This window comes from Tursiops truncatus, chromosome 10 (genome assembly GCF_011762595.2).
Source record: "Tursiops truncatus isolate mTurTru1 chromosome 10, mTurTru1.mat.Y, whole genome shotgun sequence".
Classification (NCBI taxonomy): Eukaryota; Metazoa; Chordata; class Mammalia; order Artiodactyla; family Delphinidae; genus Tursiops; species Tursiops truncatus.
The window spans coordinates 11786761-11805386 of record NC_047043.1 but is presented as its reverse complement, the minus strand read 5'-3'; the positions used below and the strand labels follow the sequence as shown (position 1 = coordinate 11805386).

Genomic DNA, 18626 nt, shown 5'->3' with positions numbered 1-18626 from the left:
TTCCATGGAAAAGCCTGACAGACCTGCGGCGATTCAGTGACCAACGTGAGCACCGTCAATCAAAGAACAGACTGAAATGCTATGGCCCAACAGGGCAACGAGAAGCTCGAAGACGCCCTTCTGTGATGCTCCTACCTGAAATGGAGAGGCCCCTCAATCTCCCTCACCATTTTCTGTGTTCTTCCCTCACTTAGTTCCTACAGTAAAGACTTTCCCAAAATAAGGCCATGTAAATCCAAACCCATCCTTCATTACAAAATTGTAATTTTGTAATTACAAAATCCTCTCCGTGCACTCCGTTCACTGGTCCTGTTCGTATGGACAGACCAATATTTCCACTGTTATCTACACCTACAAAGCACTACTGTTATTTTTCCTAAAGTAGTATGGCGGGGGGAGGGAGTGGACCCTCCATTAGCGTGGCTTATTCTCAGACCTCAGGAAGCACTAGGAAACGGGAACTAACACCCATCCACAACTACCCCACCAAAAAAAAAAAAAAAATTACAAAACAAAAAGCCAAGTTTGCAAAGCATGTGTGTGACGGTGATGCTGGGGTGGTAGAGGTCCTAAAAGGATGTCAGGGAGAAGTCAATTATAAAAATGTAAGACTACCAAAAAAAAAAAAATGTAAGACTACAAACTGTGACACTGTGTGTTGAGATGCCAAGAAAGGTGATTCGGGAGTCAGAGGAAAAGGGAAGGAGAAACAGGAAGGCTCAAGCACCCTCTGGGTGGGATTCCTCACTTTACACTCTCACTCCCTCAAACCAGGCTGGGAATTCACAGAGGTTGTAGAGCAGAGACCAAAGCCAACATCAAAACTCCTGGGGACAGGCCTTGCCCCTTTTTCCTTCAACCAGGCCGCTCCCTCCAAAATGGCAACACAGTCTTACCTCGAAGGCAGAGAAAAGTAAGAAAATCTTCTGTCTTAGGCTTCCTTTTAGAGAGGTCAGAAATTTGAGTAGCTGGAGGGGGTAGCAATGGCTCCACTATCTTTACTGGAGTTGTGCTGGGACTATTCGGCTGGGATTGAGCAAACTTCCTTTGTGCTTGCAGCCTGGGCCTGTAAAAGCAAAAGAAAATTAACAACAAGCAGAGATCGGAGGATATAGATCTACCTGCAGCAATAAAATCATGACACAAAAGGGAAGAGAGACCTTATTTCAAGCAAACTCTTTGTTTCTAATTAAGGTTCTCTATATCTCTCTCACTCTTGTAAACCACAAGCCTGCTTTAAAGGGCAATAAATTTGCTTTAAAGGGCTACATTGTCTACACTGATATAAAATATGCACCATGAGCATGTGTGTACGTTTGCACACAAGCGCGTGCCTGTGCACAAACCAGCGTGTGCCTGGGTATCTCCAAAGCGGCATGCGGTATTAGGTGACACGGGATTAATGACTTTTGTGCTTCTTCACAAATCATCTGCCACATTTATTTAGCATTCTGTGCTTTAACACGATACTATCACAAACACATGCACAACTGCCTTCATATTGTGTAAGGACACCCCGTCCACCTTAGCCTGTCACTGACCTGGTCTCACACCCCCAGAGGAAGTAGTCTCCCCATCTCTAAGCTCTTCTAACTCCAAGTCAGCCAAATAAATCCACCTGGAATTAAAGCTTGTAATGCAGGGGGTGGGGGGAGGGGGGGAAGATCACTTCTCTAGTCTATTCAAAACCCCTCCTTCATGCCCAAATTATGGGTTACCTTCTGCCCACACAAAAAGTCCAAAGTCCTTAGTTAGGGATTTGAAAAACTGGCCTTAACCTACCTTTCTCAGGCCTCTCCCCTATTACCATCCTACATAGATACCAAACCCCTAATTTATCCTTTGGTGTCTACAAATCACAACTTCAATCTCCTTAACCAGACATTGTTCATTCACACAATTTTACATGTCAGACACTCTATTAATTTGAATCCTAATGACTCTTGGAAAGGTTTCTTTACTTTTTTCCTAACGCTGTAGCCAGTAACCGTTTTCCTTTATCTACCCAAGTGTTTTTACCCCCTGTATAACTGGCTTGACCTTTACCATAAATTGCCTCCTATTAGCTCTTCCTTGAATTTTCAAGATATCAACAGCCTAATGGAAAATAAACACCTTTGAGGATGTGAACCTGTACGTGTCCTGCTTTAAACCACCTCTCTGGCCCTGCTCACAAAGATGCTCAAGAAACAATATTTGAGAGCAGGGAAAAAACAAGAATCAAAAAGCAGCCCTACGGCACAGGGCTTTAAACGGATCTGCTCAGAACCCCAAACTGGAGTCAATCCCTATGTGGGTGGGGCTGATAAAGCCACCCCAGCTCAAGGCTGCTTTGAGTATTACATATATTTATAATTCTACAGCACGAACAAGTCTTCCCTTAACTATCGCTGAGATCATGGAAAACAGTTAAGCATAGTATCTTTAACTGCGGGTGCTCAAAATACCCTAACATTTTAAGTTAACATTCTAGTATTTAACAAAATAACCCCCCCACACACACACTGGTTTTCCACTTTGTAAAAATTAGCTCCCTTAAGTTTTAACCTCCCGTGTCCTGCCCAGACTCAACTCTTGCCTCCTTTACGACCCACCAGAAACACTCCTGAATAGGTCATATTCCCAATATGAACTGACATTTGATCAACAGGGAGACAGCATGACTGCTGCATACTAACTGGGCAACAACCCTCAGTCCCTAAAATCTTACAAACGTCACAAATTAATCAAAAGCACTTCAGAACCCAGGAATAACCAGAGGAAAACAGCCACATAACACGGTTTAACAGAAATTCCAAACGTCATAAATGGTAAGGGAATAAAACAATGCTCCCATTCCTGTGTTGTGAGGAACAAAGACCTCTTTTTTTTGCAACCAACTGACTGTCCAGAAGATGAGAGAGCAGAAGTGTGTGCTGGGAGAGCCTCCAAGCCCAGAGGACTGACCTTCAAGGAGGATCAGATGGGGGGGGGGGGTGGTGGTGGGGTGTGTGTGTGTGTGTGTGTGTGTGTGTGTGTGTGTGTGTGTGTGTGTGTGTGTGTGTGTGTGTGTGTGTGTGTGTGTGTGTGTGTGTGTGTGTGTGTGTGTGTGTGTGTGTGTGTGTGTGTGTGTGTGTGTGTGTGTGTGTGTGTGTGTGTGTCCCTGTCCGACTGAGAGATGTAAGGCGCAGTGCTTCTCAAACCTTCGCAGAAGAGGATCCGTTTTGCATTTGGTTCCCCCTCACGGTCCCCTTTAGATTTTCTGTCTTTTACAAATGGATATTTTTATAAGATAATTATTGTAGGGGGAAAATGAAAGACATAAACTACAAGCTCAAATTTATTATTAGACTCACAGACATAAAATCACCCTGTTCAACTGCTTTAACATGCTCACTGCTCACTCTCCATTTCTCTATTCAGCTCACTGGCACCAGGCAGCAAACAGCCCATGCCTTGAGCAGGATCACTTCAGAGAAAGGACAGGATACAGAAAAGTAGACAGCGGCGCCATGCCCTGCCACCCTCAGGGTGGACTGAGCCCAAGAGAACTACCCTCCTCTTCCAAGCTCCCTCTCTCCTCCAACTTGCCCTTCCTGTTAAAAGAAAACCCCTGTAATGTTTTCCTACTGAAAAGGGGTTTTAATTGGCAATTTTCTGATTTGTACATCTTCATTTAAATGGACACAACTCACACCCTGGGCATTAAGGGGGCTTTATGGAATCACTGCCTGTACGTGAACAGGATGTTCCGTGTTTACTGCTTTCTCAAAAGTCGGCAATGACAAATGCCACACATAATGAGAAGACGGCACAGCCTGAATGAAAAACAAACACGCAAACACAGATAACAGAGCAGGACACGGAAAAACATTCTACAATTTCATAACCTCAAAGATAAATGCTCCGACCGTTGCTCAAATAAAAGGCGCTTTTTCCCTGATGACTTTCTCAGGGAGGCTATGAAAAATAAGGGCATAACAGATTAAAAAGCGGCAGTAAAATAAATTACCCCTCAGAGGACTAAGCCAAGCTCCCAAGTGATGAAGTATTTGTGAGACGCAGATGAAAGCAGGACCTAAAGAACAAGACAAACCAATATCTTGTTTTAAAGAGGCCAGAAGAATCCGTACTTTGTGCAAAGTGCAGGTCTGCGGTTTGGCTTTGTGTGTGCGGGTCCCGGGGGATTACAAAGGTGTGGCTTTGCTTTGCTGTCCCCACGCAACAAAAGAGCTTGAATGACACAACTCAGAGGCCAAATCCAGGGAGGAAGCACTCTTAGCCATTCGGGGTATGTTTGCGGGATAGGTGATTCATTCTAGAGTGTCCGATACGAGGAAATGAGTGTATGTTATTAAAATCAGTACAGAAAGGGGGCGGGGAGGTCCAGATGTGCTGAAGACCTAGGTTATCTGCACCTGGAGGTGCTGGGGAAAGAAGGAGGCTGGTGTGCAGGAGAGGACAGGCATGATCAGACACCCACCAACGGCGGTGGAGCTCCAGGAGGGCCTGTACTCAGCTGCTGGGCGCCAGCCGTGATCAGGCCAGCAAGATGGGAGCCACCCATCCCTCCACCAGGAACACCCTCCAGTCCATTACCAGGGCGAAGATGCTTTAAATGGAAATTTAGGTTGAACTAAGGGAGTTCAGAGCCACCCAGGGGTGGGGCTGGAGAGAGTGTGGAGCTCCTGGGCATCAAGGGAAGAAACAAGCAGAATGTAGGGCCTCCAAAGGCTTTTTTGCCTGAAGTTTAGCCAGGAGGGCCTTTGCTTCGCGTTGGTAATGCACAGCAAGCCAGAATGCAGAAAATACAGAGGGCGTCTGTCCCACACAAACCACAGGAGTGTCAAGTGGCACAAGACTCACTTCTGTGTTGATCTTTTATTAACTGATCCAGGAAGGAATTTCCCTTACAGAAAACTCCTCCGTGCCAGGAAGGTCAATGAAACCAACTAAAACCAAACTCTCCAGCAAGCCGAAGAAACTTAAACCAACTGAGGAAAAAATGTGCAAATACATGTATATATGAATAAATACATTGAGGGTAACCTTTTATTTACAGTGTGTTAAAATCTAGGGTTGAGGGGCAGTGAGGCTTAGGGAACAGAAGTGGTTTCAGATCAAATCATCGCTGTTCCTCACCTTCTGTGGTGTAAATGTGTGTATGTGAATTGAAAGAGTAAAATATTCAGAGAGCAAGTTCAGAGAATGCAGAGCTTGCTATCTGAAGCCCTTGTCGTGGGTAAGGCCATCTGGGTGTCCCTTTTCCAGAAGGGACAGGAGCCCCATGGCAACCCAGTCACAACAAAGCTCAGCCCTGCTGGTGTGAATCCCATTTAAGCAAAAGTGCCTCTTTTTGGGGGCGTTGGCGGGGGGGGAGATGTGTTGATACGAACGTTGCTTTACTGATCTGATCCCCCCAGAGTGTCACTCTATGTAGAAATAAATGCTCTTAGGATAGAGGCAAAGGTTCTCAGGGGACCCTGCTTACTCCAGACTGCTCCCTCTGGCTGGAATGCTTCTCCCGTTTATCTCACCATGGCTGGCTTCTTCCTATAATCCAGCGAGGGGAACATTCCAGCCTGCTGCTTTTTACAGAATCACGTTTTCCATGTCTCTGTTCAAAAGTCACCTCCTCAGAGAGACTGAGCCATCCTCAAATAGCACATCCCCCAGGACCTCCCGCTCAACTCCATTTCCATTCCTCTGCCCTTCGATGGCCTACAGAGTGGGCTCTCCTGCCAGGGCCTCCTTATGTCCTATGTCTGCATGTACGGGCTGCCGCGTGTCGAGGGCGAGCCCTCCGTAGGTGTTGAGAGAGAAGGGCAGGAACACTGCGCTGCTGTCCCATTTATGAACAATACCACTTCCTCACTCATTCCTTAGGAATCACACGTTTTTTGAGCAGAGGGGCAGAGGGCATGGCAATTTGGAGGTGGCAGGGAGATGGCTGGACAGATCTGAAACGGACCCAAGAGCTACAGGAGAGGCCTGTGGTTCTGCCACCAGTAAAGTTATTGGCCATCCCAGGATACGGCTCCGCGAAGGTCGAGTGGAATCCAGTTTCACTAAGAATCAGTTTCGGAAGCACCTGCCTGTTCGGTCACAATTTCCTCCGCCACCACCGGCACCGCTTATTGAGAACTTACTGAGCCACTTGCCCATCAGGAGCATCATCGAACAAAATCCAGTTAAGGTCGCGTCCTGGCTGTCAACCACGCTGCGTCACAAGGTACCCCCCCACCCCAAGGCACGCCGCTGCACCCCACGTGTCCACACGCAGGACACCTGTCCCTGGGCCACAATCCGCTGGCCCAGGTGTGGAGGTCCTGCCACGCGCCCCTGCACACGAGACCACCGCACGTCAGAGACGGCGCTTCCTGACGAGCTGCGTGAGCTGGAGGGGAGGGCGTCCGTCTTCTCCCTCCTCTCCTCCACGCCCCACGGTTCACAGTGAAGCCTTCTCTCATGTGGGATTCGCTGGCACCGGGGCCAACAGCCAAAGGAATGTTTCGCTTGATCACATAAAATTTTACCCCAATAAGTCTTCAAATATATTTCATATTTAGGTTAAAAAGAAAAAAAGTACAGCACCTTTATGGGAATAGAGAAGCAGACCAAAATAAACACTAGCGTTATTTTCCAAGTTAACAGATAAATTCCAAGACAAAGCTTGTAAAGAAAACCCACTGGTGGCTGACCACGTCCTGTGCCAAATACTGTTTGTTCTGTAACACTCTCCCGGTGCCCTCTCCTGCCCTCCCCAAACCCTGCCTTTGGAAGCCTCTGGGCAGCCCGCCATCACCGTGGCACTGTGTCTCCGGGTCTCCTCCGGGGTCACCTGCAGGATAGAGTTAACCGGCTTATTGCTATCTGTGTGCTCAGTCTCTAGGGCAGCCCTAAATACGGCACAACAGCAATGTCTAGGTTAATTAAATTCCATTTCTGCCCAGGATTTCTGATCGTTTACAAACCCATGGAGGACGAGCGGTATGCACGCAACGCAGCTGGACCAGGCGGGAGCGAGGGGGACGAGGGGGTCTAAGGCAGTGCCCAGCCGGTCCTTGTGGAGGGCCGTGTGTGCCAAACACCATCTTATTAACTTAATTTTCCAATATTAAAAACATAAGCTGGTAAATCCAGTTATTTAGATTACACCCCAAGTCTACACAGACAGCAAGGCATGGGTGGGAGCGCAGGGGGTGTGTTCACTCAAGAAAGAAAATGCGTTATATCCCACAAATGCAGAGGGACCCGCATAGCCAGGCTCTTTGTGCCGGTGTGGGAGCTGGCCCTGAAGCTTTGCCAACTTGCTGAAAGGCCTATTCAAAAAAAAAAAAAAAATTTCCTGTGTTTCCATCTCCAAAATAAGTACCCACTCTATTCTACCCCCAGACACACACACACTACAGACCTGGCAGCTAGTCAAAGGAACAAGGGCGGGTGTGTGTTGGAGATTGTATGGGTCGGGCAGGGGATATCCCCTGCCCAGGGCAAGCTGCCCACCAAATTCAAATGCAAGTGCAGTTGCGGGCAAACCACACAGGATGGCTGTAAACATCCTGTATAGTAAAGAGAAAATAAACACATCCTCAAGTGAACCCGGAGGCTAGCAGAGACCAACGCACAGCAAACTTGGTAACGAGAAGCCCTGGCAACAGGCTCCATCCTTCGGCGCTCACGTCCCACCCTGCTCCAGAGTTACAATGGGTGTTTGTCTCATCGGGGTGTAGGGACTTCACCCAGTGACAGGAAAGGGAGGTCTGCAGGTCTGCATGAGAAGAGAAATGCCTGCTTTCAGGTGTTTCTGGAGATCTTGCCGTACTGGTTCAGAGGCCTCATTTCTTGCTTAACATAGAAAGACATGAAATTGTTTATGCTAAAAACCGCAGGATGTTAAATATTTGCAGCACTTGTCTTAAATTAAATTACACAGGCAACTAGAGTAAAAGTTTGCTATTAACCTGATATACCGAAAGGAACTTTTTTTGCTTGAATCTCCTGGAGATGAAACCCTGTAAAGTTCTGCTTGGTCAGAGTGGTACAAGGAAAAGAACCATGGTATCACAAAACCTGGGCTGCTTTGGTTCAACTACCTTGTGACCTTGGGCAAGCTGGGACTCTATTTCCTTGTTGGCAGAAGCAGTGGGGTGGGGTGGGGCGGGGCGGGGGAGGGAGGGGGGAGAACCCCTATGAAAAGGAAACAACTCAGGGTCCTTCTAGCTCCAATCTCCGCTGACCTCATCTATAAAACCTGAATATAGTCGTTCCTGTAATAATTCCTCTTGCATCATGATTTCATAATTCTGGTGACAAGTACTGATCTTAGCCTGTACCAAGTGGGAAATAAAAACCTCCAAAATGCCTGTGTTGCTAAAGATTGCTAGCGCCTACTTCCCAACTACAGGTTGTCAGGCAAAACAGCAAACGTGGTAACTTCCAGATCTTGAGATACGCATACCGCCTTGCACTTTAGAAGGCAGAGGTGGAAAAACGTTTAAATATAGATGTTTCCAAAAAAAAAAAAAATGGCACAATGCCAGAAGTTGTTGCATAATTCCCTTAACTACTAACTACTATGCTATCTATACTCTGCTGCCTTAAGGCTTAATCCTTCCAGTTAGGAATAAATCATTCATTTAGGAAAACACATGAACTTCCTTCAGAACCCTGAGATATCCTCAGGAAGGCTAACCTAACCACTTATAAGTATATTCATCAGCTCTACCCACCAAAAGGCCAGACGAAAGAGAAGGCAAGTACTGCAAACCCAAACACCACCCCGACTTCGGAAGATACTCCAAATGCTCACAAATAACTGCACTCCCTCAGAAAGTGGGCGGGCATCAGAGAGAAAGGTGAGCCTTCATTTTCTTTACCTCAGGTAAAAAGGGTCAGGGGAGAGAAAGGAGAATACCAAAAGTACTAAATATCTACAAGATACATGTGGTGTCTTCCCAAGTAAAACATCTGCTGGGCACACAAATCTCAGGCTGGTGGTGTGAGCCCACACAAATGGTATGAAAAGTAATATGCAGAACTGCTTTGGATCCCATTAATAAAATGATGCAATTATTATTTTTTTAAAGTCTGATGCAGCATCCTGAAATGTCAAAGAACCGAGGCTGCCTGGAAATCCTGACTCTGTCATGATCAAGGAAATATTTGACATTGACTTCTTTTGTGTTCTAGAAAGCAACCATGTCAAATTCGAGAGGGATCATCATTAATCAACAATTAAAGCGGCAACAAAGCCCTTTTGTTCTGTCAGTCACAAGTGTCACATGTGTTACAGTTTACCACCAATGGAAAGCCGCAGGTTTCGCCACCCCCAGGCCGCATAACCCTCTCCTTCTCGGGGATCCACCTCCAAACCCAGGATCTAGGAGCTGCAAATGCTCCTCTCCACAAAGACTGTTGGGTTCAGGGCAGTCTTGAGCAAAAACTGTTTACAGCAAAAGTAACAAAAGGATAACACGAGTCAGAAGACCAACACGTGGAAGTTAAAAGTCTTAATCCAGCATGGATCTGCCAAAGAAATCCCTAATACACTACTGTAGTTACAAGGTGTGAACAAGTTACCTAAAGTACACTCATCTGTAAAAGCCTCAGAGAACCAGTTGAAATGCTGATCTGCCTTTCCATTCATTCTCTCGAGGTGGGACTGCCAATTTTGTTTTTAAAAATACTATTTCAACAAGAACCCCAGCAGTTTCTCAATTTTAGGTTACCCAATACCCGGCTGCGAACTGCCAGAAAACTCCTCGAATCCTGGCAGAGACGATGGCTGGGAAGGGAGACCAAATGACTCTGTGAGGCAGGAATCATGTTTTACTTCGTTCTTTGAAGGAGAGAAGAAAAATACACGAAGAAATTCATCCTGCAATGTTACACAGTTCATTCATTAAACAACAGAACCCAGTGGAACCCTAGCAGTATAACTGAAAAGTCAATCTATGGAAACGTCCCACCAGAAACATTCCCCATGGAGTTGTGCACAGGGTGAGACTCGAAAGTCCATCCGCACGTGATGGACCAAAGCACAAAGGCAGCGCTGGGAGAGCTAACCAGTCCCTGAAAGATACGGACGGAGTAGGCTTACTTCAGCTTCTCACATCCTCGGCCTCTTGGACAGTAAGTCTGCTAACAGGGATCTGCTTTATTTAAAGGACGGCAAATAGAAAAGGGATTCTGGACAACTTCCCCGCCCACTGGAAATCCCATGAAGTAGCCAACATGCACCAATAGGTGGCAGTAGACAGTCTTTAGACACCAGCTCTGGGATCACCCCTGAAAGGGGAATTATGACTTTCGCAGATTTATGATAAGCCTGGCATTAACCAATTTTTAGTACCTGCACTAACATCTGATGCCAGCTAAGTAAGAAACCAGCCACTTTTCACAGAAAGTAAGAGATGAACAATGTTAGCAATAGCGTTTAACCCAACAACTCAATTACAACTCAAGTGCCTTGCTTGCATATGGAAAATACACAGCAACTCACAATCCAACATTTTATATCTTGAAAATATACCTAGGGCTAAAATCCACTGGATTCCCTCCCCCAAAAGTGATTTTTTACCACGCAGAAAAGAAAAGGCAAAACTAAAGTAATGCACCATGGTTCTAATATGCTTCCTTCCCTGGGAAGCCCAGAGTATTCATTTTGGGGCTCTGATAGAAATTTATTTAGTAGGCTGAAACATAATCACGTGTAATGTTCAAAGTATGGGCGTTACTTAAGCTATCACCAACCAAAATGCAGAGGGAAGTCTGTTCTGTGACAAAAGGGTACGCTACAATCCACACAAATTGTCTCTTCCTGAATGTTTACAAAAGAGGCCTAGGATTTTATGACAACTGCTGAAGTTAAAAAACATGACCATAATTAAAAGGAATCTGCTAATCACTAATGAACATAAGAGCCATTATCCTCCCTTCTTTTCGCTGTTTGTGCTCTGTGATCCTGGAGGTACCACACGTGCTCCCAATGAAAAACAGGAGCTCACAGCATCCCACACTCGGAGACTCAGCCCAGGCTCAGTGTCACTGGAGGCTGCCGTGAAGGACCCAGCAGACACAACAGTGGCACAGAAATTTAAATAAAAACCCAAGAACCTGTATCAATTCAAAGGAGGCAAGAGAGAGTCATGGCATAGAACTCACCTTCCTTTCTAACAAGGCCTAGGATACCCTCAAGCAATGCTGAACTTCTACCAACGTTCAGGGCTGCAGAAGGTAACCATATGTCAGGCCAGGAAGCAGAAACATTTATCCAAATGGCATCGCTATATAAAACCAAACCAAGTGGACTTTTAAACCAGACGGGCCAGGGGAATGGAGGCCAACTCAAACCTTCCAACTCAGCCAGGATCGTCTCTCATTTACACTCTTAACACCCATTCTGGGACCCAAGAGGCCTCTCCCCAGTATAAAAGTCCCCTCACTTCTTCCTTGTCAACCACCTGGGAGTCCCAGATGGACTCTGCAGGATATGAACCCACAGGCCCTAATACCTGAGGTCAAGGGAGCACTAAGTGGAAAGGGGTCACGTCTGTGGGCGGCAGCAAATGACAAGCAGAGACTCACCAAACATCTGCAGGACACACACATCCACCGTAACTGTGTGTGGCTCAAAAGATCCCTCGCAGGGGTCTAGTGACAGTGTCTTCTGACTAGACCTCACTTACATCACAAAATGAGAATTTCTCCAAGAGGGAAAAGTTGGTCTCTGACTCACAAGGGGCCCTGTCATCAAATATGTTTTCTTACACCCATTTAACCAACAAAATCCTGCTGTTAATAAGACGAGTGACTTATCACTCCTTTCCAGAGATACTATATTTGAATTTGCTGAGATGCTATAAAAGCAGCTCAAAGGACTTTCAAAGGCTTTGAGCAAGGCCAGCTGCAGAAAACCCCAAGAGGCGAGACTGGCAGTACACAGAAATCCAAACAAGCCCTCCCCTTCGCCCAGTGCTGTCAGTGACTAGTTATCGCTTTTCCGTCTGCAACATTCAAATGCCCTGACAAGTTCCGATCCTCACCAAGTTCCAGGAAACGACCACAGGAAAGTCCAACCTCTTATACGGGACTCAAGATAAACACCCAAGCTGTATGCACCACTTCAGCAACTCCGAAGGGCTGAAAGACTTCCTGTTCAATTAAGCCCTTCATTAATCCTTCCTGCTCGAGCCCATTTTCGTGTCCATAAACAGGAAACAATGAAGCCACAGGTCAGCCTCCTTCACTGCAGCTCATATACCCTCCAAAGCAGGCCACAGGTCCACCTTCTGTCCTAGGTGCTGTCACAAAGCCTCGGCATTGCCTGGCTCCTCCCATCTTCTCTGTATGGCCGTACAAGAGAGGACAGAGAACAAAAAGTAGAGAAAAGAGGGAAAGAAATGGGAGAGAATCCCAGTGTTCTCCATGATTCTAATAAACTGTGAAAATGGCGGGCAGGGGGGAGATAATTCAACCGATGGAAACCTCCAATAATCAACATTTATGAACTGAAAGTTTAAAAAGTGACTAACCTCTAAACACTTATTTTTTTAACCCCAAACTCAAAGCTAGTTTCCGTGGGTCCTCCCACACCAGGAACAGTCAGTTTTTGTGACGCTTCCCATGGGCAGACGTGTTGTTTTCCCATGGCCCCATTCTCTCCCATTCCACTGCCCAGCCCAGAGGAGAATGTAAGCCCCTTCCACTGAGTGGCGAGACACTTGGCCACGGGAACCTCCCACGTGGCTCTTCTCGCTGCGCTGCACCGCCACCACCAGGCAAGCCAGCTCTGGAGGAAAAGGAGAACCCCAAGGTGCAATTTAAGGACGGGTGCTGGTAGGGGCCCCGTGAAGGAGGGGACGCGAGAGAGAAGACGGTCACATCTTCCCAAATGGTCCGAACCCATGACGTGCTGAGGCATCATGGAAACAAATGACATCCTCCCCTTCTCTGTAACCCACTGATTAACTCAAAGAAACAGAAGCTACTTAAATGCAAGCTTCTTCACGGTTAGCTTCAGCAAAATGCCAGGGCTGCAAGCCGGATAGATCTGAATCCTGTTCGTAAAGATGCGGGTGGCAGGCCATGGGGGCCAGGAGGCGCGGAACTACTCCCTTTAGAAGAAGTCTCTTCAATTCTACCAGCCTAAACATGCCCTAATGGTCTCCCTTTGATCAAAGAGACATCCATCTTCCACTGTGTCAATACGATGCCAAACACCACGCTCCCAGCCATCCATCAGCCCTGGGAAGGGTCGGAAGGCCCCGCCCTCAGCAATTTGTAAATGAGCATATGTAGGAGAACATTTCCAGCTGGACACTTCAAAGTTTTCTGCCTCCCCCCACTCCCTCCAAAATACCCTCAGAGCCCAGTGATAACAACCTCACTCCCAGAAAAGACCCCCAGAAGTTAACCCTGGGAACCCACTGGTTTGCAGAAGGACGGTCATTCCCTTCCCCAGCTTAGTCCCTCAGCTGTGCTCTTCCTCAGGTTTCTCTGTGTTTGATTCTCCTATTTCACACAATTCCAGGTATCCCAGGTTTTACCCAGTGCTTTCTGAAATGGATTTATTTCATCAGAGATGCAGAGTACAGCAATGTAACGTCACAGGGGTTTCCCCCCGCAAATTACTGTTTTCTTTGTGTTACACAATTTTGAAAGCAGATAATGTTACATGAATGAATCCTACAGGTAGAAACAGGGTGCATCGCTGGAGCTGTTGGTGCCACCAGGTGAGTGAGACCTCCCTGTCCTAGACTTCTACAATCTTTCAGCTCTGGGATTACAAAGACACCAACAAACTTGAGCAAGGAGTCACACAACGGAAACACTACTCAGTGAGCTCTGAGGATTCGCTATCAATCTAAAACTCAGAATATCCATCCTCTCATCCCGCTCCCCCTTCAACAAAGGAGAGGCAACAGGCAGGCCCAGAACTACTGACTACGCCGGGGAAGACCCCTCAAACGTGAGCACATGCAGGAGTACACCTGAAAGGGAAACTGAGGCCGAGAATCCGTGAGCTGGATGGAAAGGAACCTCAGGGAACCAGCAAACACACACCCTGCCTTCCGGGTCTGACCGTGAAGCCTGGGTTCCATGAAGTGCAGCGTAATGGAGCTGCAGCAGGAGAATTACAAAACAAGACCTGGTACTCCGCCATTAAAACGAATGAGACTGAGTTATTTGTAGCGAGGTGGATGGACCTGGAGTCTGTCATACAGAGTGAGGTAAGTCAGAAAGAGAAAAACATAAATACCGTATGCTAACACATACATGTACGGAATCTTAAAAAAAAATGGTTCCAAAGAACCTAGTGGCAGAACAGAAATAAAGACGCAGACATAGAGAATGGACTGAGGACACGGAGAGGGGGAAGGGTAAGCTGGGACAAAGTGAGAGTGGCATGGACATATATACACTACCAAATGTAAAATAGATAGCTAGTGGGAAGCAGCCGCATGGCACAGGGAGATCAGCTCGGTGCTGTGTGACCACCTAGAGGGGTGGGATAGGGAAGGTGGGAGGGCATATGGGGATGTTGCATACAGCTGACTCACTTGGTTATACAGCAGAAACTAACACAACATTGTAAACCAGTTATACTCCAATAAAGATGTATTTAAAAAACGAAAAGAAAAAAAGAACAGGACCTGGGCCACACGAGGGAGTCGGCCCTCGAAACAACTTCCCTCTGGGATAGAAACAGGCTTGGGAACCAATCATTCAAGAGAAGAGAACTTTCCAGGAAGAAAAGTAGTTTATTCCTTCCTGACCTCCCCTTCTCAAAGCAAACAGCTACAAAGACAACCTCACACCCCTGGGCTCCTAGGCTGATTAGCTCAACAATGAAACAATAAAACCAGTGGGGCCTGAGGGCTGGGCTGGGTCCGTTTAGAGCCAGACCTTTGCGGACACGAAGGCACCAGGTGAGGACTCAAACTCTATCTCAGGAGGACAGCCCACCAGACTCTCATTCTTCCACGAACTGAACTCATTTTAAGGGAACGTAAAAACATAGAATACAAACATTATACAGGGAAAAATGACATGAGAAAGACATATGCTGGGGAGTATGTGGAGAAAAAGAGATCCCTCGCACACTGTCAGTGGGAGTGTAAACTGGTGCAGCTAACTTTGGAAAATGGCATGGAGGCTCCTCAAAAAATTAAACACAGAACTGCCACAGGGTCCAGCGATCCCACTTCTGGGCATTCATCCGAAGGAAATGAAGTCACTATCTCGAAGAGAGATACCTGCAACCCCATGTTCACCGCAGCATTATTTACAGCCAAGATACGGAAATAAACTAAGAATCTGTGGAGGGATGAATGGATAAAGAAAACGTGGTATGAATATACAATGTAATATTATTCAGCCATAAAAACGGAAATCCTGCCATTTATGACGACAGGGATGGCCGCCGAGGGCGTCATGTTAAGTCAGACAGAGAAATACTGTGATCCTCATTTGCTGTGGATTCTAAAAAAACCAAACTCATAGAAACAGAGAGTCATTATTAGCAGGAGTGTGTGTGTGTATGTGATCAAGGTAGAAACTTCCAGTTATAACATGAGTAAGTTCTGGGGATCTAACGTACAGCATAGTGACTTAGTTAATAACACTTTACTGTATATTTAAAAGATTAAATTAAAAAATAAAAGTACATGAGGTGACAGATGTGTTAACTAACCTTACTGTGGTAATCATTCGTAATATGTGTATACACCAAAGCACCAGGTTATACACCTTAAAGTCTACACAGCGTTATATGTCAATTACATCTCAATAAAGCTGGGGCGGGAACCACAATGACTAACATTCAAAAGTAGGGCTTCCCTGGTGGCACAGTGGTTAAGAATGCTCCTGCCAATGCAGGGGACATGAGTTCGGGCCCTGGTCCGGGAAGATCCCACATGCCACTGAGCAACTAAGCCGATGCGCCACAACTACTGAGCCTGCGCTCTAGAGCCCGAGGGCCACAACTGCTGAAGCCCGCACGCCTAGAGCCCGTGCTCTGCACCACAATGAGAAGCCCGCACACCACAATGGAGAGTAGCCCCTGCTTGCCACAACAAGAGAAAGCCCACACACAGCAATGAAGACCCAACGCAGCCAAAAATAAATATAAATAAAGTAATAAATTAACAAAAGTAACCTAACACCCCAGAAATTTGAAATAAACTAGCCAGAATTAAGAGATTTAACTTGGTGGTAACTTAAAGCATTTTTCTTGAAAACAAAGCCCAAATCTATTTATGGCGTAGAAAGAAAAAAATTCAGTTATATACGACCACAAAACTTCAGAGAATGTCCCAGCACAGAAAAGCCCCAGATACAGGAAGTTGAGGAACCCTGTTCTGTTGTTGACCATCCTTCTTCTCATCGCCCCCGGAGAGACAGAAACAGTGCCTCGAGACACGTATTTGGTGACTTGAACAGGATTAAGCCACTACTGAATACTTTTAGAGAACACACAACAACATTCTGTCAAAATACTTGAATTAACAGTCCATGGAATGCACATAATGGAATTTTGAGGCACTTGGATAAATGAATGGGTTCATTGCCTGTTGAGGGGCAGGGAGTAGCCTCTGTTGTCACGGTGACTGTAAACCAAAGCATTCCCATCCACACTTGACAGTGGGTAAAATAAACACAGATGAGAAGTGACCCTATTTTGCCCTTGCAAAAATTTTGTGACACTCCCTCCCCCCAGCACCTCCTCAAGGGAACTGGCTCATCCCAATCGCTGTGCAACACTCTCTGGGAGACATCACCGCCCCTGAAAAGAAACCCACAAGCTAAAAATACAACAAATTTCATTTTAAAAGACAAGCTACTGAGAAAATGTTGATCAGTATATGGAATTGCCCTTCACAGCAAACATGACTAGAAGTATATGAATTCTGTGCACCAAGGGACAGCTACAGTGTTATTTAGTGTCATCTCTCCTCCTCTGATCTAAAACACAACTTGCTTTGTAAAACACTGAAATTGGGCACACAGTGAAAGGTGGAGACAGACTTATGGAGGTGTGTGTGCGTTTTATGGGCAAATTCCCCCGCCAGGTATAAATTAAATTAAATCCTCTGCAAGTTGAAACGTGTGAAATCAGAGAAAGAATGAGAGGTGCGCTGGCACCTCCATATGTACATATTCTCACTCCCACCCCACCGCTGCCGGGCGCACACATATTCACACACGTGCCCTGGAAGGGCTGTGGGGAAAGGCCTGGTAGAATCATAAGAACGGGGATGTGACGGATATTGCATTGTCTCCCTGTCAGCCGAATACCATCCGTGAATACTAAGTAGAAAACAAAAGAAGAAATAACTTGCAGGGACACAGTACCGTTTCCAATTTCTCCTCTCCACAGCCCAGAAAGAACAGCAGGAAACATCCCCAGACCTAGTACCGTGCCATCAGTGTGGGTGCACCTACCAGGCCAAAGGGTGCACCACCCACGATGACCTACAGGGAGCTGGAAATCATCCTATAGATGGGGAATTAAAGCCAGCCCACGACAATCGCGTGCAAAGGCAATTCAAGATGAAATCACATTGTCCGCTTTGGCGAGTTGTTTGTAGCAGGAAAATACTTCCACTCAGACAGTGTGCCCTTAGGTAGGGCACACTGTACGTAAGCAACTACCTAAAGAGAAATTACACCGGGGCCTGGGGGCTGGGAAGGAGGCGGCATGCAGCCAGAGACCAGTCTATAAATAATTTCAAATAAACCACAAGGGAAGGAAAGACATCATTGTTCTGTTTCTGCACAAAGCAGATGAACAAGCTGAGGAAGGAAATGTTTGGGGACATATAATGAAAAAGGTCTCGAAAGGCATCATCTCAAGCAGGCATGGGAAGAGCGGCTAAGGCCTAAACTCAACATGTATGAAGGAAAGAGGAGGGGGGCACAAACCGATGAATTCGAGCCACGCGTCACCTGTTGGGCTGAGTAAAGGTCTGTTCAAAGGAGAACCCAAACCAGAGAACAACAAAATGATCACAGCTCACCAAAGAAAAGAAAAATTAATTCATCTAAATTCTTACCTAAAGGAGTCACCCAAACTAACAAGCGGCCACAAGGGGAGAATACTGCTCTGAGATCAAGTCTTTCTGGAGCAAAGGCTGCATCTACCTGATAAAGGCTAACGGCTCCCAGAACTCGTAACTGCGGGGTCATCGCGGTCCATTTACACAGCGACTCGACAGAAAATGGATATTTAGTATTTGTTGAGGGACAGTGATATGCCATGTGCTTTAAAATCATGAACAGCGTTTAGTCCAGTGGTTACCAGAGCCCTGGTTATCAGAGTGTGATCCTCCAACCAGCAACATCAGAACTGCCTGGGAACTTATCAGAAATGCAAATTCTCAGACTAACTGAATCAGAAACTCCGGGGGGTGGGATCCAGCAAGCTGGGCTTTAAAAGGTCCTCCAGGTGGTCTCCTACACGCTCAGGTCGGGGAACCACTGGGCTAGAGCCAGCTCCGTAAGGTGCTGTAGTGCAAATTTATCGGACAACGCAATGGAGGCTCAGCGACTTTACCTGGCTTTTAAGAACACAGATGCCAAGCAAGCATCTACATTATTCCAAAGCCTTTGCTCTCTCCACTGCACCACATTACAGAGGCATT

At 46.4% G+C, this 18626-nt stretch overlaps 1 protein-coding gene across 9 annotated transcripts in view; it reads right to left on the bottom strand.

Annotated features, from left to right (window-relative positions):
- Positions 1–18626, bottom strand: part of JARID2 (jumonji and AT-rich interaction domain containing 2) — a 242835-nt gene that overhangs the window by 61485 nt on the left and 162724 nt on the right. For 7 of the 9 annotated variants that reach the window (XM_033863847.2, XM_033863846.2, XM_033863842.2 and 4 more), the window contains one exon: positions 897–1066. The exons of the other annotated variants lie outside the window; for them this stretch is intronic. Coding sequence is in view for 2 of the 7 variants with exons in the window: in XM_033863842.2 (XP_033719733.1) it covers positions 897–1066 (170 nt within the window). In the remaining 5 variants the exon portion in view is untranslated. The remainder of the gene's footprint in view (positions 1–896; positions 1067–18626) is intronic. 9 annotated transcript variants of the gene reach the window in all.